General features: G+C 55.0%; 2 protein-coding genes across 2 annotated transcripts; one reads left to right on the top strand and one right to left on the bottom strand.

Moving 5' to 3' along the window:
• The first annotated feature begins 10,384 nt into the window (after window positions 1-10,384).
• Window positions 10,385-13,182, top strand: FXYD3 (FXYD domain containing ion transport regulator 3). The gene is made up of 7 exons (XM_060083140.1): window positions 10,385-10,424; window positions 11,755-11,787; window positions 11,895-11,918; window positions 12,461-12,535; window positions 12,615-12,651; window positions 12,988-13,025; window positions 13,163-13,182. The coding sequence occupies exons 1-7, from the start codon at window positions 10,385-10,387 to the stop codon at window positions 13,180-13,182; spliced, it is 267 nt and encodes an 88-aa protein (XP_059939123.1).
• Window positions 13,183-14,910: 1,728 nt separating this feature from the next.
• On the bottom strand, window positions 14,911-22,025 carry LGI4 (leucine rich repeat LGI family member 4). Its single transcript, XM_060084893.1, has 9 exons — window positions 21,853-22,025; window positions 21,343-21,414; window positions 21,022-21,093; window positions 19,577-19,648; window positions 19,393-19,464; window positions 18,990-19,159; window positions 16,653-16,817; window positions 16,065-16,570; window positions 14,911-15,225 (listed from the first exon to the last, which is right to left on the bottom strand). Exons 1-9 carry the CDS (start codon window positions 22,023-22,025, stop codon window positions 14,911-14,913), a joined length of 1,617 nt encoding a protein of 538 aa, XP_059940876.1.
• Between the last annotated feature and the right edge of the window lie 2,173 nt (window positions 22,026-24,198).

The following is a 24,198-nucleotide window of genomic DNA, read 5'->3' as shown; positions in this document are numbered from 1 at the left end:
CACTGCAGTGGCCTCTCCTGTTGCAGAGCATGGGCTCTAAGCGCGTGGGCTCAGTAGTTGTGGCTCACGGGCTTAGTTGCTCTGCAGCACGTGGGATCATCCCAGACCAGGGCTTGAACCCGTGTCCCCTGCATTGGCAGGCGGATTCCCAACCACTGCACCACCAGGGAAGCCCCTGAAGATGTGGTTTTAAATCAAGTAGCCAAGGAAAGCCTCATCAAGAAGGTGGTATTTGAGCAAAGCCCTGAAAAAAGAAGATGAGGGAGGGACCCATGTGACATCTGTGAGAAGAGTGAGCTTGGTAGAGGGAACGGCAAGTGCAAAGGTCCTGGGGCTGGAAAGGCACCTAGTGGGTTGGAGGAACAGCAGGGAGGCCAGTGTGTCTACAGCTGAGTGAGTGAGTGAGTGATTGAGGGGTTGATGCGGAGAAGTGATGGGGGACCAGGTAGGGGAGTGACTTACAGGTTGCGGGTCATGGTGAGGACCTTGGCTTTTACCAGGAGTGAGATGCAGCCAGAGGAGCGCCCTGATCTGACTCAGGGGTTCACAGGCTCCCTCTGGCTGTTTGTGGGAAGCTGACTGTAAGGGGCGGGATGAGAGCAGAGAGACCAGGGAGGAGGCTGTGTGATGGTCCAGGAGGGAGAGGATGGAGGCTGGGCCAGGGTGGGGGCAGCGGCAGGGGAGGAGTGGTTGGTTCTGGCAATATTCTCTGGTGTCTCATTCCCTCTTCTGACCTGCTGTCTGTTCTTGGGACCCACAAAATTATGCGGGGCCCTTGATCCTACACACTCACAGGGTGTGGAGCCAGACAACCTGCCTTGGAATCCCAACTTTAACCCTTAAATCACTGTGTGTCTTGTGGGGAGGTGACTGAGCTCCTCTGTGCCACAGTTTCCTCCACTGGGAGAGCAATGCCTGCCTAGCAAGTGGTAAGTCCCACAGCCCCACATGCTGCAGGATTGTTAGCTGACAATAGAGAGAGGCAGTTAGCAATAGCAGGTAATGACTCAGGGATGTACAGGGGTGTGCAGTTGCCTCTCAGCAATGCCTTCTTGGATGCCAAGGTGCAGGGGGAAGGGAGATGGGAAGACTGAGATGTCAGGGGCCCTGGCTGCCAGAGGGCTGCCTGGTCAGTGCCTCTGCATGGCAGCGGTTGCCAGCCGAGCTCTTAGAACTGCAGACTCATCTCCCTGCCTCTGCAGCCAAGCAGGAGCCTGCCAGCCCTAGCATTAGCCTCAGAGCCTCAGGGTCCCCCCACCAGGCCAGGGCCGGGCAGCCAGGAGTGGGTAAGGCACCCACGGCTAGCGGGAGGGGCAGAATGGGTACCAAGGGGTCAGGGACTGATCCGAGAGAAGGAAAAGGAAGACTGTGTGTGTGGGGAAAGAACACAGGCTTTTATCTAAAAAGGAAAAAAATGGATGTATATATTTATTTATAAATAATATTTAATTATTGTATAGTATATACATAAATACATGATATCCAAAGTTCAATTAAATTGTGTTTATTTAACGTTTAGGTTACCCAATTCTGAATTTATTTTTCCTCTGTTGTTTTTGATCTTGTGTTTTATTATTTGTGTGTAAATGTTAATTAAAAAAATTTTATTGATTCTCCCCAACTTTTATTTTGATTCTTTTTTTAACTACAGAAAAGTTACATAAACAGTACGATGAACCCAAATACCCTTCACGGAGATTCACCAGTTCTTAATAGTTTGCCTCATTTGCTTTACCTCTCTATGCCTCTACCTATATTCATAATTTTTTTGAGTTCTTGCATCTCAGAAGTGTTCTTCTGCCCCTTCTATGTGCAGGCATTTTACAAGGCTTGGTCTTTTCTTTTTTTTTTTGTGGTACACGGGCCTCTCACTGTTGTGGCCTCTCCCACTGCGGAGCACAGGCTCTGGACACGCAGGCTCTGGACACGCAGGCTCAGCGGCCATGGGTCACGGGCCCAGCCGCTCCGTGGCATGTGGGATCTTCCCGGACCGGGGCACGAACCGGTGTCCCCTGCATCGGCAGGCAGACTCTCAACCACTGCGCCACCAGGGAAGCCCCCATGGCTTGGTCTTTTCTGATGCTAGTTGCCAAAGACTTTCCAGAGGGAGTCTCAAGATATCACCAGGTTTTTCTGTAATCATGCCTTATCCCCTGACCTCGGGCAGACTCGGGATGACAGTTCTGGAGATATTTCCTGCCTGAACCGCGCCATGATACATCCCCCAGGGGTGAGTCCCCCAGGATGTGTGTGTCCAGGGTCTGTGCTGTAATGGTGACCACATAGGCAGAGGGTGGGTCTCGGATGGGAGGTGACAGGAGCAGGCCTGCGGCCAGAGCAACTGTGGGTCTCCCTCTGCCTCCCTCTCTCCCTTGAAGCTTCCTATCAGGGGAAGATGGGGCCTGGGTCACCCCGGGGAGACAGACCTGCCCCTCCAACAACTAATGCCAAGGGGGAATGTGGCCCAGTTAGGCCAGATCTTCCACGAGAAGCTGAACATGCAGCTTGTTATGTTGAAATATCCTGAGTTTAAATGTTGGCCACTGTGAATTTTTGCAACACTCTTTGAACTCAAGCAAACATGTACAATCGTTGGGTCGGCCCGGGGGCCGCCAGTTTGAGATCCTTGTCTCAGGGACTGAGACAGGCTGGGAGGAGGCTGCAAGGCTCCCCTCTCAGACCCCCAATCCCCTCTCCTGCTTCCCTATAATTCCAACTCACACTCAGGACTCTTAGCCATCAGCTCAAGGCCCCATCCCCAGTGATGAGGAAACTGGTCCAGGACTGTCAGCAAATGTGGTCCCCCTTGCCCATCTGCCCCCATTAGCAGCTCTGCCCTCATCACCCCCGCTTCACTCCGGCAAGATCTCTGTGATGGTGAGCGGGGGCATAAGAGCTCCTTTCTCTTATTATTTAAGAAATACTTCAGTAGCACCATTACATTACTGCCAGGCGTTGTTCTATAGATAATTCAGATGAAAATTTGGGGGAGGACCTGCCATGCCAGGAGGGGAGGCGGATAATCAAAAAAGCAAAGAGGAGTTTCCTGGAATATGCTTTGAAGATAGATAAGTCAGAAGGGAATAGAAAGGGAGAGGGTGGATGTGATTTTAAATAGGGTGATCAGGGAAGGCCATGTCTTCAGCCAGGACTTGAAGAAGGTAAGGGAATGAGCCCTTACATACTGACATGTGGGAGAAGAATCCCAGACAGAGGGAACAGCTGTTGCAAAGGCCCTGAGGCAGAAACCTGCCTGGAGGGGAGGAGGAGTAGCGGGGGTGGGGTGGGGTGGGGGATGGTGGTACCTGAACCTCCCCACCCCCACCCCGAGCTTTCCTAGTCCCTAAGATGGAGACTCACACAGGTGGCCATAGGGCCAGATCCAACCTTGGACACATTTCATCTGGTCCACAAAGTGTTAAGGAAATTAAAAGTCAGTTACCAACATTTAAAAATCAGGAGATTTCATCATAAAAATCAACCTTTCCAACTTCTCTTGGTGGGTGATGACATTGAGCAGCACAGAGTGCAGATCTCAAGGGGCCTGTTAACCTTAAGTCACCTTGTCTGGCACCTCATGTGGCACCTGGAAGCCAGGCAGACAGCGACATGCCCACAGCCACACCCCCAAAGTGTCAAGACAGGACCTGCCAGCTCCCTCTTTTTTCCCACAGGTGCTGAATTCTGAGGCCACAGGGAGCAGCCCCACAGAGCCGCAGGAGGCCTCATTTGTCTCTGCCCCCGGGTATCTCTGTCCCCGTCTTGCCCAGGAAGCAGGAGCTCGGAGCGTCACTGTGATCGCACCTTCCCAGCCCCCCCAGCCCAGCCTCTCGGCCTCTACCTGGGAAGGTGAGGCCCCAGCCCCACCAGGACCCCTCTCATGGGTCGGGGTGCTTTCAGCTCCCACACCGCAGGCTGCCCCATTTAGGACCTATGAATTTGCCAGGATCCTGAAGAAATACAGTCTTAAGAGCAATAAAATGACTGAGCCCTGACTAGCAAAAGCAAATGGCAAAAGCCTAACTAATAAAACTTTGAATGGTGACTACAAAACACCCCACAGCCTTGATTTTGTACTTGAATTCGGCATTCCTGAAAACTTTGTGATGTCCAGAAACTATCTGTAGGTTTGGTTTTTCTCATTTCGCAAGAATTCCCCGGTACTGAGAAATCACAGCTAATCTCTGCTTCAGCAAATTATTTCGGGCTTCCCTGGTGGCGCAGTGATTAAGAATCCACCTGCCAATGCAGGAAACACGGGTTCGAGCCCTGGTCCGGGAAGATCCCACATGCTGCGGAGCAGCTAAGGCCGTGCGCCACAACTACTGAGGCTGAGTTCTAGAGTCCGCAAGCCACAACTACTGAAGCCCGCGTGCCTAGAGCCTGTGCTCTGCAACAAGAGAAGCCAAGGCAATGAGAAGCTTGTGCACCGCAATGAAAAGTAGCCCCCGCTTGCTGCAACTAGAGAAAGCCTGCGTGCAGCAACAAAGACTCAACGCAGCTATAAATTAATTAATTAATTTAACCCCCCCCAAAACAAAAAACATACAGAAAACTCCAAATGATTTCAAAAGCAAAATGAAGGGGAAATAGTCCAAATGGCTTTATTATCTATATAACATGATAATATATAACACATATATTTGTATATAAACATAAACACACAACACATATACGTATAAATAAGTGGACACATGTTGAATATGACTGAAATCAAGCAGACCTAGAAGACTCATCCCCAAAGAGATTCAACCCCCAATAGGATGCAAGCAGCTGCATGCACTTCACTCGCTGCAGACCTTCCCCAGGGTCTCAGTGTTCACACCTGTCCCCATCCACATGGGAGTCTCAAGTCCTGCCCTAAGCCCCAGCCCCTGCCCAACACCCACTTGGATGGGGCACATTCTGTTCCACCCTGGGTTAGGTGTAGGCTTATAAACATCCAAATGCAAGACCATGTGATTAAAACTTCAGGGAATGAAGTTTGCAGAAGGCTCTAATTTGTGGTCCCCCCAGGCTGAAACCAGCCCTTAGATTTGTTTTGTTTGACCTGCATAAGTTTTTAAAAATCTGAGCCTATTTTTGTTTTTTGGCCGCACCACGTGGCTTATGGGATCTTAGTTCCCAACCAGGTATTGAACTTTGGCCACAGCAGTAAAAGTGCCGAGTCCTAACCACTGGACCGCCAGGGTATTCCCTGAGCCAACTTTTAATATTGGAAACTCTACATAAAGGTTCAGGTTCCTGACATCTTTTGAAAGTATAGAAGCAATTGGCTAGAACGGTGTAGAGGTTATCCTTGAAATTCTTTTAATTAAACTTTTTTTCAAAGTAGTACACTTGCAGGATTTAAAATTCAGAAGGTAGAAGAAGAAGGTGCATGAGCTTAAGTGAGTCTCCCTTCCCAGCCATCTCCCAGCCTCTCGGTCTTCCTCTGCAGAAGCATCCATGGGTGCCAATCTCCAAAGATATTTCATTCATTTATAAGTATATGAATATACATTATTTTTCCCCTTACAAATGGTAGTATGTGTCTCTACATCTTGCTTTTTTTCCCATAGCAAGATGTCTGGGAGGTACTTCTGTATCTGTCCACATGAGCTTGAGCCAGTGTTTTTGGTGGCTGCCCTTTATTCATTTAAATTTATTTTATTTTTGGCTGCACTGGGTCTTCATTGCTGCACGTGGGCTTTCTCTAGTTGCGGTGAGCGGGGGCTACTCTTCGTTGCAGTGCGTGGGCTTCTCACTGTGGTGGCTTCTCTTGTTGCAGAGCATGGGCTCTAGGTGCACAGGCTTCAGTAGCTGTGGCATGCGGGCTCAGTAGTTGTGGCTCACGGACTCTAGAGCTGAGGCTCAGTAGTTGTGGCATATGGGCTTAGTTGCTCGGTGGCATGTGAGATCTTCCTGGACCAGGGCTTGAACCCGTGTGCCCTGCATTGGCAGGCGGATTCTTAACCACTGCACCACCAGGGAAGTCCCGGTGGCTGCCCTTTAGACAGGACAATAGTTCTGTTTGCCCAGCTTCCACCGTACCTTATAGTCTCATGCCTGTCCTGCTTCACTCATTCATGAGTCTTGCCTGGCCCCACTGGCATCTGAGTGTGCAGACTCCGGCACAGGTGAAGGATAGAGCATCCCTCCTAGCCACCCAGCACTCGCCCCTTCTCTGCCTCGGACGCATGCAGTTCCTGGACTTCCCAGCAGAGGGAGACACCACCCCACCCCCAAGACCACCAGAAGGGTCTTAAGAGGAATATTGCAATCTTGAAATGTCTGGGCAAGAGATGTTATCTGACCGGACACAAAGACCCCCCTTAGCTGGACTGGGATCCGCCCCCACCAGGCCTCCTTTTCTCTATTTCTATCTCCCTCTGAACCTCCCGTTTCGACTGAGCCCCACCCTGACTGAGCCCCACTCTTTGCAGGGACTGGCCCCTCCTTGGTGGGAGTTGTAGGGAGACCCTGTCCTAGTCTAGGGCCTGGGATTGAGAAATTGCCCAAGGGACCCACATAAAGAAAGCGTGTAGCTGGGCGGGCGTTCCTTGCCCCACCCTTCCCCCTCCCTGCTGAGAAGTGGAGAGGGGTCCTTTCTCCCTGCCTCCAGCAGAGCCTTGACCTCAAAACCCCTTCTCCTTGTCCTGCACTCCACACTCCCCATGGTACCCTCTCCCTGGCCTGGCTCCTGCACCCTCCTCCCCACCCCCGCAATGGTGTTGGGGGTCGCCTGGAGTCCAGCTGGTGGCCAGTGCAGAGCCACCCTAGGAAGGCCCTGCCCCTCCCCGTGACCCCAATCCTCCGCCAGCCACTCAAAGGCGCCTTGTTCTCCATCCAGCCCCCAGACAAAAGTCCCTCTGTCTAAAAAGGCGGAATTGGGGGGAGGGGGCACCCCAACGGGGAACAAGTGGGGACCTGCACAGACCCCAGCTGGAAGGAATGCCATGAGGAGGAGGGAAAGGAGAGGGAGGAGGGAGGGGAAGGGAGCCTTGCACAGTGCAATGGCCTTATCCGGGGTGAGAGGCAGCCCCCGTCCCAACACCCACTGCGGAGACATCTGGCTCCCAGCACCCTTGGGAAGAACCCAGGCTGGGAAGGTCTGCCTGGTGCTGGGAACCAGGTCCCAGTCTCCCTAGGCCATGATGGGCACGATGGGGGAGAGGTCATGGTCTACGGCCCAACAGCTCGCCCCGCCCCTTACACCCCCCCACCCCGTGCATCCCGTCCCCACCTCATGACCTTGGTCTTATCAGCATCTTCTGCTGACCCTCAAACTGTGTCAACAGCAACAAGTGGCCCGGAGGAGGACTTCAGATCTCCCGCAATGGCCACCCATCCCCCATCCAAGGACAACACACAATCTAAGTAAAAGAGATTAGATTATTACAACCAAAGCATGGCCTTCCCCCCACCGCCCCACCAGGCAGAGGCTCCGCCGTTAAAGACCTGAACCCCTCCTCCTTCCAGGTCCTTTTCTGAGGGGCAGGTGACTGGAGAAAGCCACCTCCCTGGATGTGAGGGGCAGAGTTCCAGCCCTCATCGTATTCTACTTCTGCCTGGCCTAAGGCTGCTGTGACCCTGGAGACCCCTGGGAGCTCCCTGCTGCTAGTGGTTGGGGGTGGGAACTGTCTCTTTAAGAGCAGGTGTGAGGTGAGAGAGCCCCTGAGCTTTAGGGAGTCAGACTAGTTCTCTACCTGCCCAGGTTTGCTTAGGGCGTGGAGGCTGCGGATAAAGGCAGGACTCAGGCTAAGCAGCCCTGCTCTCTCCCGGAACCTGAACCTCCGCGCAGCCTGTGGAGCACGCAGGTGAGGGGCTGGGGCCCCCTCCCTCCAACCCCTTCTGGGCTCTGCCCGTCCCTCCACTGCTCTCTGCTAAAGACCCCTAGAACCTTCCATCTTCAAGGTCCTTTGCTGGGGGAGCAGATTAGAGACAGCCCCCCTCCCCATCATTCTCCGCAAGGGAGGCCGGGTGAGCCAGTTGGGGCGAGGGTAAGGCCCACAGATGGGATTGGGGTGTCTGTTAGACTGGTGGGTCTGGATAGATCGGGGTTTCTGAGTAGAACAGAAGTATCTGGATCGGGAGGATCAGACTGGATGGATGGGTGGGTGACTAGGTGGACTCAGGGTGTCCGCATATTGGGAATATGTGGGTCCTGGAGACCTCTAGGGGAAGGGGCTGGCGGCTTCCTGGGGAAGCTGTAAAATGGGGAGGTGGCGCGGAGACTTTAGGGACACGAGGGAGTCATTTTGCTCAGGCCTGAAGGGCCTGGCCACCATCATGGAGAAATAGAGCGATAGTAGGGGGTGGACGGCAGAAAGTCCTCACACCAGCCCTGGGATCTCTGGGGCCAGGAACGAGCAGAGAGGGGTGGGCGCAGCCTCCGTCTGCAGGCTGCCTTTCTCTGCAAGGCTTCACACCGACTGTAGTCAGTTCTGGAGCTGCCCTGGGGCCTCTTCCAGTAAGAGCTTGAACAGGGCAGGAGAGGGCAGATGCCCGGATGCCAGCTCCCAGCAGCCCACACCATGGGACAGTAGGGTGGAAATGTCGTGCAGGGGCTGGGGTACGGCTGAGACCACCCATCAGTGCCCCTTGTGCTGGGGATGCTGTGAGATGCCTGGGGAGGTGGTGTATGGGGGTGTATGGAGCCCTCACCAGCCAGGGAGGCTTGGAGGCTCCCACGGAAAGAGGCTTAAGCGCTGAGACTCTGAGTCCCGGGTGACAGTATAGAGCATTAGCTGAATTCGCAGGGGTGACAGGGTTGCGACAGCAACGTGAGCTAATCATAGTGTCAACTTTGTCAAGCTGCGAAGATTACATGTGTGAACAAGCGCAAAGAGCTGAGAACAGTGCCTGGTGTGGGGTAAACATTCAATCAGCACCTGCTCTTATTACTAGCATTAGTTTGATCGTGGGGTGACAAAGCCTCACGTGTTCGCTTTAGACTACAGGTGGTCCTTCTACAGACCTGTGCTGGGAACCACTAGGCTGTCCTGCTCACATACACACTCCAGCTCTCCCCGCACCGCCCCAAATTTGGGGGGGTGCGGTCTTAAACACCTTAGTAATGTTCCCCAAAGTTACAGGCCCTTTTCCTGCCTGAATGCTCAAAGAAGTGAATGCTCAAATTAAAACTGTGAGTCTGGTATATGGGATGAACTGGGAAGCTAAGAAGGTTCCCAGGAAAGAAATTCAGGGAGGGGGTTACATAGAGGCCAGAGAGAGAGAGAGAGAGAGACACGGGACGTGCTCTCCAGCTGTGGACAGGAGACAAAGGGAATGTCAATGGGCTTTTTACCAGGCTTAGGGAGGGTATGTGTTTTGCCGTCTGTGAAATGGGGCCTATAACCAATGGCCTCCGGGATTCTTGGGGGATTACATGAGTGAAAACCCAGCAAGGTCATTTGGCGGTGCCCAGCACAGGGTGGACCTAAGTGTTAGCTCTTCCTATCAAGATTGGGACAATGTATGCTGTGGCAGTGGGGCAGGGGCTGGGGAGGGGATGGGGGACGCACAGGGGGACTGATACTGGACCAGGAAGGGGGAGGCGGAGTGTTCTTCATGCTGGGCAGGCCTACCTGGGGAAAGAGGAAGTGTTTGCTGCCAGAGGAGCTTGGTAGAGGTAGAGGCAGGACCAAGGACTGGGGTCGGATGCACAGGGGTGGGGCGGACGCAGGACGGTGGGGTGCGAGGAGGGTGGGGCAGAAGATGAGGCTGGGGCTGCCCTCTCCCTCCCCCTCCCCCTCCCCCCATCCTCTCTGAGTTCTCTCCTCCCCACATCCTGCCCAGAGCAACAAGAGGAGCCAGCTCAGTCCCCAGCCCTGGCCCAGCCCAAGTTCTGCGATGTCTGGGCAGGGCGGGCAGGCTCCCAGCTGTCTATGGGAGACACTCCCAGGAAGCAGGCCTCCTGCCACCTGGCTCCCAACACCCCATTTCCCAAAACACCCCAAGGCCCTGAGAGAGTCCTGAGTTAGGAACAGCCTCCGCAGAGCCAGGTCTGGTTTAAATCCCGCTTCCTGGCAAGGTGACTTTGAGCACCCACTTTCACCTCTGGAGCCTCAGTTTCCACATCTGTAATATGGGGATAACAGCTGGCGGCACCTTCCTCATTTGGTTGCCAGGGCAATTCACTCAAAGCCTCAAGTCCACATCCAGTGAGTTATTATTGCTGCTCCCCCTTCAGGTCTTCGTTCTCACCCAGCCCCCACTGCACTTCCCGGCTCCTTCTTATCTCGCAGCCCAGCGGAGTTTCAAGGCCAGGCTTTCTGCCCTGGGGTGAGCTGTGTACCCTGGATAAGGAGCACAGTAGCAGGGGATTGGGAACCAGAGGCATCCCGGTGGCCCTGCTAAAGCTAGACCTCCCCCCTAGATCCCTCCAGGCCAGCTCTCCGACATGCAAGAGGTGGCCCTGAGCCTGCTCGTCCTCCTGGCAGGTGAGTGCCCGTTCCTGGGCTGCCTTTCCCCTGACCCCCTCAGCTGGGTGGTGACCATGCTTGCGTGTGGCCCTCTCGTGCTTTCTGCCTCCCCTGTGGGGTGGTGAGTCTCAGGACAGCATCTCCTGGGAGGTGGGAAGTGCCACACTGGTGATTTCAAGGAACACATAAAGGAGGACCTCTTACAGCAGAGGTTCACACAGCTCGCCATGCATGGTCTTGATGTCTCCTTGGTGATATCAAGAAGGCTCAGTCCTGGGCTACTGTGTCTTTAACACTTCTTAACACTTGATTACGAGAGGTAAGAGTTTCAAGGTTATGTGGCAAGTTACCAAAGCCCCCTGTGCCTCAGTTTTCCCATCTGGACAATAGTAGCACCTACTTATAGAGCCACTGTGAGGATTAAATGAGTTACTGTTTGCAAAGCACTTAGAAGAGCGCCTGGGACAGAGTAAACACCATGTGTTTGTGCTTTAAATATAATTTAAAAATATGAGCCTCCCTTTAACAAAGAAAGCACAGAGCTAAGGCAGCCCACTGCTTCTAGCCAGAATTCAATCCTAGTCCTTTGCTTTCATTGTATCTGTTTTTATCCGTTACACTGGGCAAGACTGCCATTCCATTCAGGATAGTGATGTAAAGTTGCTTTTTTTTTTTTTTTTTTTTTTTTTGCGGTACGTGGGCCTCTCACTGTTGTGGCCTCTCCTGTTGCGGAGTACAGGCTCCGGACGCACAGGCTCAGCGGCCATGGCTCATGGGCCCAGCCGCTCTGCGGCATGTGGGATCTTCCCGGACTGGGGCATGAACTTGTGTCCCCTGCATCGGCAGGCGGACTCTCAACCACTGCGCCACCAGGGAAGCCCATAAAGTTGCATTTTTAAATAAAGCATATTAAGTTTATAATTAGTAAGTCACTTTAAGGGGAATGGTGAGGGATGGGTGGGATGTGGACGTGGCAGAACCAGGTGATGAGGGCTGAGAATGCCTGGGAGCTGAAGCCACCTGTCATCTTGACAAGACCATCGCTCGTTTCTGCAGGGGGTGTGGACTAGCCAGGTGTCTGGAAACATCAGGCCAAAGGCTGGCTAGGTGGCCCAAAGCCACCCAGGTGAAAACCTATTTCAGGTGTGGGGCTGAGTCGGGGGAAACCCTCATTTCCAAGGTGGAACATGCAGAGGAGCTAGTTTGGGGTTGGACCCCTGTGCCCGTGGGAGGTGGGGAACTGTCCATCAGGGTCCCTACGCTGAGGCCTGGAGCTCCAACGGCCCTGTCCCCAGCTTTGCTGAGGCCAGCACCCCCAGCTCTCTCCTACCCCGCTTCTCCCCACCAGGCCTGCCTGCCTTGGATGCCAATGACCCGGAAGGTGAGTCAGACCGACTCTTCCACCAGTCCCGCCCCCAAAGTCTCCCCCAGGACCCCTGCATCCCCACTCTTATCCTGGATTCATGTCCTATTTTTCTTTCCTTGCAGATAAAAACAGTCCTTTCTACTATGGTGAGAGCCTGTGCCCCTCCCTTTGCAGCCCCACTCACCCCTCAGACCGATTTCGTGCCAACGGTCCCACACAGGGTTGGGTGAGGGTCTGATGGGGGTGACCCAGGGGCGAGGATTGGGGCATTGAACAGTAAACAAAGGGGATTAAGGGAAAAAGCATGCCAGCCTGGTCCTTAGAACCACCCCCATGTTTTCTTCTGCGTCACCCCATGCTCCCTCTCTCCCCTCCCCAGGCCTCTGATCAAATATGCCCCCTCAGCTGGGTCTTCCCTGGCCACTCTCCCTAAAAGAGCTGTCTGACTCTCCGTCCCCTGGCCCTGCTTATTTGTCTTCAAACCGCTTCTCTCTACCTAACCCCACGTTAGATCTCTGTCGCTTGCTGTGTAGAGACTGGAAAGTGAGCGCGGGGGCTGGAGGGCTGTCTGTTCTCTCCACTGCTGTATCCCACATCAGGGGTGCCTAATGCATATTGTCAAGTGGTTGGGGGCTTGGATGAGGAGGGCACGGGCTGGCACCGAGGGCCCCCTCTGGGTTTCTCCTAGACTGGTTCAGCCTCCGTGTCGGTGGGCTCATCTTCGCAGCGGTTCTGTGCGCCATTGGCATCATCGTCCTCATGAGTGAGTGGAGCAGTGGCGGGGAAGCGGGCAGCGCAGGGCGGTGGGGGTCCTCCCCTGACGTTCCCCTCTCTCCTAACAGGTGGGAAATGCAAATGCAAGTTCAGCCGGAAGCCCTGGTAAGATGGGTTCCAGGCAGTGTGACTGCCTCATACTAGACAGACACCTTTCAGGGGTAAAGAGCTAAATCTCGCAAAAAAAAAAAAAAAAAAAAAAAGGCCAGGTTTCTGGGTTTTGCCCTGGAGAATTCCTGTTACTGAGATTTTCCAGGTTTATTCTTCAGAGCCATGAATCCTCAGAGGGCCTCCAATCATGAAATGCTTTGGTCCCTGGAATGGTACAACTTTGTGGGAAAATAGCTAGGAAGCTATGTTGGGGCAAGCTGAGAACCCTCTAGCCTTGAGGGAGAGGATGAATGGGGGTGAACAGAGATCTCATCACTTTTCTTTCCCTAGCCACCATCCAGGGGATGCCCCACCTCTCATCACTTCAGGTAAGACAGGGACAGAATGGAGCTGACTGGGACACAGGGTATGAGGTGTGTGTGTTTGTGTGTGTGTGTGTGTGTATGCACCCTGGGGAGAAATAACCTGATCCACTCTCACAAGCTGACCCTGTCACCTCTCCCAGGCTCTGCCCATAACTGTTGAGGATGGATCAGCTGAAAGAGCACCGAGGGCCACTCTTTCCTCAAGTCCTGGCTCTGCACAGGAGCCTAAACTCCAGGATGGAATTCGCAGACCACCTGGCCAGGGCTCCATCTCATCTCTCACTGGAGAGGGTCTTTGTTCAATTTTCACTCTAAAATGATCTTGCCTCATGCCCAAGCAGCCTCGAAACTCCCTATGTGCGCGTTGGGGTTTTGGGGGGCCAGGCGAAGGTGGGTGCGCATGGGGGCCAGCATGGAAGCTGGCAGCTGAATCTCTCCACTGGGACAAGCCCACAGGCCTGCTTCCTCATGACCTGGTGGACGGCATGGGGCCTGACCTCTGCCTCCGTGGCCATGGGAGCCACATCTGCCATTTAAAATGCTCTAGTAGCCACATGGGGGGACATTCTGAGAGTGAAAGGGAGCTCTAGCCAGATGGAATGCTGGGACACTCAGGCGGACAGTGGGACCATCCCAGGAAAACTAGGATGTGGGATCATCCTGTCACAACAGGAGTACCCAGATAGCTTATGATTATAATAGTGACCCTCCGACTCACCTCAGACCCCATTTTATTATAAAAGACCCTTCCTAGCACTCAAATGTTCCTGTAAGACCTTTAAATTATTCCCCATGATACTCCTAATAACATATAATGGCCACATGGTGTGAGAACCTCCAACAAGCCCTAAACTCCCTTGAGACAGTCTCCAATACCCAATAAGACTTCCAAAATGTCCCCAAGAGCCATAAAAATGCCTAAAATCATTCAAAACAGCCCGAAGTATCTCCTACAATACATAAGACATGAGACCAACAATAAACCCGTGACCTGTCCCCTAATAATGCCCTTATATCCCTTGGACATCCCACTAGGCCCCCCATAATCATGAGCACACACTCCTTAGAAACCTTGTGAAAGCTCAACAAGGGCAGCCAAAATGTACCCTGGGACACCCCCCCCCCCCACCCTGCTCCATAATACCGTTCCTGGGACACCAATCCTCCTCCCTCACCCCACCCCCATGCCACAGCAGACACCCTCTCCCAATGACCCCACAACCACCGGTGAGGCGGGTGCACAGCGCGTTTACTGAGCTCATACACTTTCTGTCCTCGCCCCTTTCACCGACCGAGGACGGGTACCTCGGACTCCTGGCAACAATTCTTAATTTCCCGCCTGTTCCCTGCGCACGCGCAACAGGGAAGACACGCTGGGCTTCCGCCTCGGTAGCAGGCATGCGCACAAGCAGCAGAGGAAGTTAGCAAGCCCGGCAGGGAAAACTGCCCAGCTACTGATGACGTCATGGAGGCGGACACTAAAAGCGATTGGCTGGATTGCGTTTAGAAGGAAAAAGAAAGCTATCCTCTCCGTAGTACTTTTACAGGGAATAGGAGGGGTGAGAGTGGGTTGAGGGGAGCGCCTCCAGACCTCATGGAGCTCTGCATATTACCCACCCCCCATGATTTCTGTACTGGCTCCGTGTGGCTGTGCCCCAGCCTGAGCCCCCAAGTCATCCTTGGAGGGGGAGGGGTCATCTGCCCCCAGCCAAGATGTTGCTTAAGACTGGACGAGCAGCTCTTGCCTTGAACTTGGCCTGTGGTCAGTATCTCACAGGACCAGCAGTCACCTCTGAGTAGGGCCAGGAGTCCAGGCAATGGGGCATCCATAGGCCCAGGACTCCCCATGCCAGCCCTCTGCCAGCCATGTCCAGGGTCCCTTCCAGTCTCAGGCACTGAGGTCTAACTCGTGATGCTGGTAGATCTGTGTGGGGCCCTTGAAGCAAGCGGCGAAGAGGAAGCGTCTGCCGGCCATGGTGATATGGGCAAAGGCACGGGGGGCCACCAAGGCTGGGGGCCCCAGCTCCTGCAGTGGCTCCAGGAGCCCCCTGTCAGGCTCAAGGCGGAAGACCTGGCTGAAGGCGAAGTCGCTGCCCAGGATAGCCAGCTGGTCCCTGGCGATGAGCAGTGGCTGGAAGACGTGGGCACCGCGAGAGGGAAGCTGCTGTAGCAGGCGAAACATGGAACCATCCCAGCGCATGACCTGCGGAGGGTGGCCGCTCATTAGGGCTGGGGTCCAAGAGGGCCAGGCCTGCCCATCAGTGGTCCTCTAGGCTTTGGAGGACTTGGAACAGCTTGGGAACAGAAGCCTGTAGGTCCCCAAACTCCCACAGCTTTCTTATCTTCATAAATGTCACCACCCAGCTGCTCAGGCCACTGACTTGGAGTCATTCTGAGCCCTTCTCTCTCCCACACACCCCACATAGAATCAGTCAGCCCTGGAATCTGTCAGTTTCACCTACGATGGTATTTATGTCTCTCATTTATTCTGGCCGCACTCCAGCCCAGCCACAGTCACCTCCCTCCTGGACCATCACACAGCCTCCTTCCTGGTCTCCCTGCTCCTGTCCCTGTGCCCACAGTCTGCTCCCCATGCAGACAACCCTGTGAACACCTGCGTCAGATCAGTGCCTTTTAGGCTCAGAGCCCTCCCCCTGGCTGTACGTCACTCCAGAGGGAGAGTGCTGGAGGGGGTGGGCTGTCAGCCCTGGGGCTTCAGGGTGTGATGGTTGTGATTAAATGTAGGTGCTGGGGTGTGTCGGAGTTTGGCGGTAGAACCTCGGGGCCAGTGTCAGTGTTGGGGGATGGGGAGTGGTTTAGGGTCAGCCAGCCTCGAGGGGTCACAGTCTTGGAGTCAGTGTTGGGGTGGGGTCAAAGCTCAAAGATCGGCACATTAGGAAGCTCAGCCCGTGAGGCGGGTCAGAGTTCAGAGGCCAGTGCGCAAGGTGGGGTCAGTGCTGAAAGGCCAGCCCTGAGTGGGTGTCTGCTGATGCAGGTCAGGCCCGGCCTGTGCCTGCCCCACGGGACTGGGCTCAGCCTCACCATGGAGTCCCCGATGTAGCGTGTCAGGCACAGGAACACATCTCCGCTGGCCTGGAAGTGGCGTGTGGCATAGACGTCCTCGGCCTCGGGGATGTCCGTGCGCCTCTCGAAGCGGCCCCCAAACCAGTGGAAGAGCACAGGCCGCTGCGAGGCGGAGGCTAGCAGCAAATGGGGCCGGCCGTCCAGCTCGAGGGCCTCGGCATCTGTGTCCCGGTGCCAGGCGTGCAGGCTCTGGCGTGGGTAGAAGCCGGGCCCGTCCCGGCACAGCAGCGTGGTGCTGCCCGCCTTGGAGGCGTCAGCCACCACGAAGCAGGGCTGCCCGTCCAGCCACAGGAGCTCGGCATCATTGGGCCGCAGCAGCCGCCGTGGAGCCAGGGCCTGCAGCGGGGCCAGGCGCAGGTCGGGGCCGGGCCGGGCCCACAGCTGCGAGCCTCCCCACAGGCGGGCGGCCAGCACAAAGAGGCGCGGGCCCAGCACCAGCGGCTTGCAGGACACCACCGAGGGTGCTGTGGGGAGGCGGGGAGCAGGGCGCCTGTCAGACGAGCTGGGCAGGCTACCTGGCAGGTGGGAGGATGGGAGTGGGCTTACCAGACAGCTCTTCATCCTGCCGGAAGCGCTGCAGGCTGTAGTCCCAGGTCAGGATCAGGCAGCGGCCGGCAAAGGGCTGTGCCAGGACGACGTGGGGCTCCCCTTGGTAGGAGAAAGCCTCTACGCCCAGCGCTGACTCGCCGACCGTCTGGAACCAGGACAGCTCTGGGAGGGGGTGCAGCAGGGAGGGGAGAGAGTCAGGCAGGCCAGGGGCACCCCACAGGTCCTCATCACTGAGCCCCGCTTTGCACACCTCTGACGTGAGGACCACCACGGTGTTGACCTTGTGGGGACATACAGTGGAATCTTTTTACCTATGGACGTATTAACTCACAACAACATGGCGGTACTCTATTTTCTAAGCTGCGTGGCATCATCAAATAGTTGCTTAGAAGTAGCATATTTATTCATTCATTTAATTTCACAAGATCCCTGTGGGTTATGTTCTGTTATTATATCCACTTTATAGATGAGGAAACTGAGGCTAAGAGGCACAGGCAGCCAGCTGTCCAGCCAAATCCATCCTTCCCATCTTCCATGAGATAGGATAGCAGCTGGGCACAAAGCCGCCCAGCCAGAGGCCACATTAGCCCAGCACTCCCCCTATGCTGCCCCCCCGGCCTCTGAGGTCCGGTGTGGCCATGACCAGACCAAGTTCCTAATGGAACAAAAGCAGAGTGATGGTTGTAGTGCTTGCCTTGCTTGTAGGAAGATGGCTCATCCTGGACTTGGCCCTTTCCCCTTCTCCTTGTGAACTGGCATACGGACGGGGCCACAGCTCGGTTTCAGCTGTGGAAAGCAGGATAACACCCAGGGGCTGCCCCACCCCCCTGGACTGCTCAACTCAGGCCCTTCTGTTTTCTTTAATTCATGGTATTTACAGCCTCTTTGTTACAGCAACTTAGCCTTTTGGGTAATGGTGCACCCAGATTGCCCAGTGTGGTGGCGGTGGAGCCGGGTGGTGGACTCCAGTTTACAATACTTCACTCTACATGCCAGGCCCTACTCCTAGGGACCAGGGTTGAAGCAATGAACCAAACCACTAAGCATACCCATCCAAAGGGGATCTTTTAAAAATGGCCATCGAATCATGTCACTCCCTGCTCAAAACCCTCCATGGCTTCCCACGGCCCTCTGGATAAAGTCCACCTTGTTCTCTGTGGCTTTCAAAGTCCTGCAGAGTGAGGCCCCTGCACCTTCCACCTCATCTGTGTCCTTCCCTTCCTCACTCCCGCAAGCCAGACGTGCCTCCCTTTGATCCTCATTCAGGACAAGCTCTGTGCTGCCTTGGGGGTCACTGCACATGTGGGCCCCTTCCTCTGTACTCCACTTAGCTGCATCCACATCTAGTGCTACCTATTCAGAGAAGCCTTCTCCGATGCCCCAGGCATGGCAGGGCCACTCCCTAAACTCTCTGATCACCCCCTGTGTTTATCACAATGTGTACCATACAGTTATTGGTGCAATGTTTTATTTAATGTCTGTCTCCCCACCCCCAGGACTGTGACCCCTTGAGGCCAAGGCCAAGGCCAAAGCCCAGGGTTATCTTGGTCACCACAGTGGGCCCATCGCCTCTCACAGGGATGGGCACCGAGTGGACCTCAGCGACTGTTCGTTGAATAATGGAATGAAGAGTGACTAAGTTAAACTCCCTTGTTCTATGAATCCCAAAGACCAAAAACATGTCTTACGCTTTGAAGATGACGATGTTAGTAATGGTCTTCAGGTTTGAACTCAAATGTCCACTCCTTTCTGACCCTCCAGCTGTGCCTGGCCCCCGCTATGGCTCTGGGCTCCCGTAGCTCCATGGTTTCCCTCCATCCCGGCCCTGACCCCTCTGTGCTTCCCCCATCCCAGGCCTGATCATTTTGGGCCATCCCTCTCTGCTTGCCTCTGGCTGTGGGCTCTGTGAGGGCGAGACCCAGGACTGGCTTCATCACGGCTGTGCTCTCTGCTTTGCCCAGTACCCATAAAGGTACCAAAATATATTTGTGGAAAAGCAAAATGATCATAGGAAGTATTTTTTAAATGGTCGATTTTATATCAATAACAACAACGACAAGAATGAACATTTATGGGGGCCTCCCCTCCCAGGCCCTGCGCCAAGTACATCACTGAAGTCTCACAGCAGCCCTATGTCACTGTTTATTACCCCTATTTACAGATAAGAAAACTGAGGCTCAGGGAGGTGATGCTGCTTGCTCAGAAGACTCACAGCCAGGAAATGGCAGAGCAGGGAGGGAGGTGAGCCCCTCAGCCCTGGCAGCCGTTCCCCAATCTCCCACCTTCTTCCAGGAACACCTGCTGTCCCTCCCACCCCACCGGGAAAGCCCCCACCTATGGCTCTGCACTTGAACGTCTTGGGGTCGAGGTGGTGGAGCTGCATGTGGGCCAGGGCGGCGGGGCCGGCACAGGCCCCAGTCCCCACGCTGGCGTTCACGGTGGGTATCCACTGCAGCAGCCAGAGGACACGGCAGTCACACTGGAACGGGTTCCCGCGGAGGTCCCTGGGGCAAGAGGCCGGGGAGGGGCTGCGACCCGGATTCCACTCCCTGGGGGCCACGCTCCCCACCCCTCCCCAGGCAAGGTTTCAGGATAGGGCCCCCAAGTGGTGTGGAAAATATGTAGGAACCATCACAGTCATACTCATTTGTGCCAACCAAGAGTGGGCACAGATGTCCCCTTCCCCCACCCAAACATTCCCAAATCCCCCCACCCTCCCAGCCCCCTTGAGCCTCACACGTGAGTCAGGGTCTCCAGGCCTCGGAACAGGAATCTGGGGAGGGTCTCGAGATGGTTATTGGCCAGGCTTCTGGTGGAGGGAGAGAAGGAGAAACCATCAGCAGCTCCTGGGATACGCTGTGTGCCTGGGTGTTGGGTGCGGGGTGCCTGTCAGGGAGGGCTGGGGAGACGGAGGCACGCACAGGTGTGTGAGTGAGCGGAGTCCTCTGAGAGCGTTCTTAGAGATGGAGCCAATCTCATTGTCTTCGATAAAGCTGTGGAGGGAAGATGGGGTCAGGGGGCGGCCCTTGGTTCCCTGCTGTGGCCCTACAGTGCTTGGGGAACTCACCCCATGGAAGCCATAGGCCACTGGAATGTGCCGAATTCTCCCCCAACAGCTTGCATAATCCCAGAGAAAACCTCCCAGGAACCTCTCCTCATCAAGGTCCCAGACGAGAGTTTCAGGACCCAAGAACCTGACCCTATGGTCATTGCCAGCCTCACCGTGAACACTGCTGCCGTGATCACCAGCACCAGCACTGGCACCAACATTACCACCCATACCTCCACCATCATCCATCATGCCCGGTGCCTCTACCATCGTCATCAACCCCAGTACCAATAACTGCCGTCATCACCAACAATGCACCATGTCACCACTGTCACCAATACCCATCACCACCCCTTCCCATAGTCAATACCAACACCAACACCATTGTTACCAAACCCACCCCAGCAACACTGATAAGAATCACCAGGAACACAGCCTTTGTGATCCATACCAAAACCATTGCCACCATTATCACAGGCTTCAGCACCAGCACCAGCACTGCCAACACCAGAAACGTCACCTTTACCCCCAGCACTCACATCATCACCCATCAGCATCACTACTGCCACAATTTCCACACATACAGACATCTCCGCCGTCACCACCAAACCCCATACCAACAACATTGCCATTACACCAGCACCAACATCCTACCCAAAACCATCACCAACACCAACACCAATACCAACACAATAATTACCAATGCCCAGAATACTGATAATTATCACTAACACCAACCCTTCAAACTTCATCATCCATACCACCAATAGCACCATCACCGTTGGGTCCACCATGTTGATCAAAATCATCCCCACTCCACCATCCTCAGTAATGGCACCACTTCCCTGTGAGCAGCTGCCACAGGATCACCACCAGCACCATTATCATCACCACCACCACCATTATCATCACCACCAGCACCAGCACTAATGCTGGCATCGTCATACTGTCATCACCACCATTACCAACAGTACCACCATCACCATCTAACTCAGAAGAGTTTCCTCTTAATTTGAAACATTTCCCTATCTCTGGCCTCTCTGTAACCTCCCTGGGCTCCTGAAAGTCAGGTAGGACCAGAAACAGTCATGGGTCATCCAGGCCTTTTGTGAATCTTGAAACAGAGAGGGCAGTTGAGCAGAAGCCCCAACCCCACTCAAGAGGCCAGGCCTCTTGCCCCCTCCAGACGGTCCCTTGTGCAGACACTTCCCCCCCAGGGCGACAAGCCCCTATCTCCCCCACTCTAGGAGACACAGAGGGGCTCTGCCTTCCTCTCCCTGGCCCCCATTCCTGCCCCCATCTCCTGGCCTCACTCACAGGTACTGCAGGTGGGACAGGCCCGCAAACGCATCGTCCTCGATCACGGAGAAGGAGTTGGATGTGAAGAGGCTGGCAAGGAAGTTAGAAAGACATTTTTCCAGGGTTGCTGCTCCCTACCTGACACGTTAACCTTGCCCCCTCCCAACCCCAGCCCAAGTGGGCACGGTCACACACACATACGCATGACACGTGAGTATGTGCGTGACACGGATGCTTTCATGGACATGCACATACACATATGTGTGCACACTCCCCCACGCGCATGTGCACGGACACCCCCTCCCTCAGGTGGCCATCGCTAAGCCGGGCCCCACTCACAGCAGGTGCAGTGACGGTACCCTCAGGAAGCTGCCGGCCTTCAGCTGGGTGACTCCAGTCCTAACGAGTGAGCTGGGGATGTGGGCAATGGTGGGCGAGGAGAAGACTGCTCCAGTGTGCCAGTCCCATCCCAGAGCTGTCTCCTGTGTCCAGGGGTGGGGCGGAGGGGACCCTGGCATGCCACCTGACCCTGGGTGTATTTCCCCTACATCCCAGGGGAGACAGGCATTTGCCCTCCTCACTTGGCAAGGATCCTGGCAGCGCTCAGCCCACCCCACGGCTCTCCCTCTTCCCAGGCCCCCATGCTGACCCTGCCCTTTGGAATTTCCCTCCGGCTCCTTTCCAAATCCCAGCAGCCCCCTTTCAGGCCTCCCGACATCCTTTGCTGTCCCCCTCCCAAGATCCTGATGGGTCCCTGTTTCCTTGGGGAGTCAGCACCCTGCCCCCCAGCTCCTGGGGTCCCAGGACTCCCATCCGCAGCCTCAGGCCTCCAGAGGGCCGGACACTCACAGCGACAGCAGGGTCGGGGAGAAGCTCTCGGGCAGGTCCGGGGAGCCCTCACAGAGGGCACTGTCTTTAGAGCAGGAGCAACTCAGAGGACACTTTCCCTTTGGGGGTCTCCAGGCCTCCCCCACGCCCACCCCAGCCAGCAGCAGCAGCAGCAGAATTCCTGCCCCTCCCATGCCCCCTGACCTCCGCCGAGGCACCGGCTTCTCTTTGCCCACCCAGCTTGGCCCAGGTCGCGGCCACTACATTTCCCATGCCAGGTGACCCTCCATGCCACCCGCTGGCACGCTCTGCCCTGGCTTCTCTCTCCTCTTTCTTGGTCTCTCCTCAGTCTGTTTTTCTTCCTGTATCTCTTTGGTGTCTAATTTTCTGTTTATTTATCTTTCCCTGTCTTTCTGTCTCTCTCCCTTTTTATACTTCTGACTCTGTGAGTTAGTCTGCTTCCCACTCTCTATTTCTATCTGAATTGTCTCTCTGTCTCTGTTTCTCTTTTTCTCTTTCTGTCTGTCTCCTTCTGTCTGTTGGCCTCTCTTTCTGTGTGTGTCTGAATGTGTGTGTGTGTGTGTGTGTGTGTGTGTGTGTGTCTCCCTCTGTCTGGTGTCTTTATTTCTGTCTCCCTACCCCCCCTTTCCAGCTCCCTGGAAGTTTCTTCCCCTCCTCCCACGTCCCTTCTCCCAGGAGGTTTGGGAAAGGGACTTGCTGGGCACCGGGTGCTCCAGGCAAAGCAGGGCGAGAAGGAGGAGGACGTCAGAGGCCATAGGAAGAGCAGCCCTGGGGAAGGGGCCAGAGGGCCATGGGAGGGGAGGGGCCACGGAGCGTCGGAGCTGCCCTGGCCCTCCTGGCCAGCCCCCTCCCCAGATTCCCCACTCCACCCCACTCACGGAGTGTGAGGAGGCTGTCACCAGGGTGGGGACCGGATGGCTCTGCAGGCAGGAGGGGGGTGGGAGGAGAGACCACCAAGGGCTGGAGGCGCGGTGGCCACTCCCAGCCAGCCCCCTCCCCTGGCTCCAGTAGGGCTGGGTGGGCACTGGCACCCGGGCTTGGAGGGACCAGCTCAGGTCCAGCTGCTCCCTCTGGTGGCGACACTCAGCAGGGCAGCCGCCCTGCCCCAAACCCACAACCTCTCTTGCCCGAAATTAACTCCTTGAGTACCCACCACTCACTTAGGGGTAGGGAGCCAACCAAAGGGAAAAAGGATGATAATGATGCCATCCCCTTCCTTCAGCACTGACTCTGTACCACGCCGTGTCCTACAAGTTCATCTATTAGCTTGTGCTGACCTCACTACAGCCCTCCGAGGCTGATACTATCATATGGCTATTTTACAGATGGAAATACTGAAGAGAGGGGTCAAGTCATTTGAGATCTGGGTTATCTAGCTGGGGCAGAGCCAGGACTCAAGCCCAGGCAGCTGGCTGCACAGCCTCCCAGTATGATTTTGCATTCCTCCTTTGGAGATCAGAACCCATGGACATTGGCTGTTTTCATTTGGACTAAGCTTTTAGCAGTTTGGATAGATTCTGTCATTAAATAAGAAAAATACATAAATGATATTACCCAATCTGAAGTAGTAGTAATAATACTCACTGAGCCCTTACGATGCATCAGTCTTGACATGAATTTACTCAGTCCTCACAACAAACCCTTGAGGTGAGTAGTATTATTAACCCCCACTTTACAGATGGGAAAACTAAGGCATGAGGAGAACACACAGCCTCTTTTGGCACTGCTGCACACACCCAGAACACTTGGAGGACAAGGGGCCTAACAGCACCAGCTAAGGGTCACCGGTCACGAAGCAGGGCACGGGGTGGGCCTGGCACGCAGGCTAGTCGGGGCTTTGGAGGGCACTGGGCAAAGCTGCGGGCAGATGAGGCCCAGGCAGCATTGGGTCAGCTTCGGGTCGGCATACTCAGAACTGTTCCACTAACGCCTTTCACAGAAAAGTAGAAATGTGTGTCTTACTGGTAAAGCATAAATTATTAAACTTGAATTTTTTTTTTTTTTTTTTTTTTTTTGCGGTACGTGGGCCTCTCACTGTTGTGGCCTCTCCCGTTGCGGAGCACAGGCTCCGGACGCACAGGCCCAGTGGCCATGGCTCACGGGCCCAGCCGCTCCGCGGCATGTGGGATCCTCCTGGACCGGGGCACGAACCTGTGTCCCCTGCATCAGCAGGTGGACTCTCAACCACTGCGCCACCAGGGAAGCCCTAAACTTGAATATTTTTAAAAAGTATTAAAAGTGACCCCCCCGACACTAGGTGGGGTCACTCAGATCTGGGTCCCTGATCCTCAGTTTGCCCATCTGTCAAATGGGGCAATCGTGTCACCCAATTCTCAGATGTGTAGA

Source organism: Mesoplodon densirostris, chromosome 19, assembly GCF_025265405.1.
Source record: "Mesoplodon densirostris isolate mMesDen1 chromosome 19, mMesDen1 primary haplotype, whole genome shotgun sequence".
Taxonomy (NCBI): domain Eukaryota; kingdom Metazoa; phylum Chordata; class Mammalia; order Artiodactyla; family Ziphiidae; genus Mesoplodon; species Mesoplodon densirostris.
Note: the sequence above shows the minus strand (reverse complement) of the source record. Positions and strands in the feature narration are given on the sequence as shown.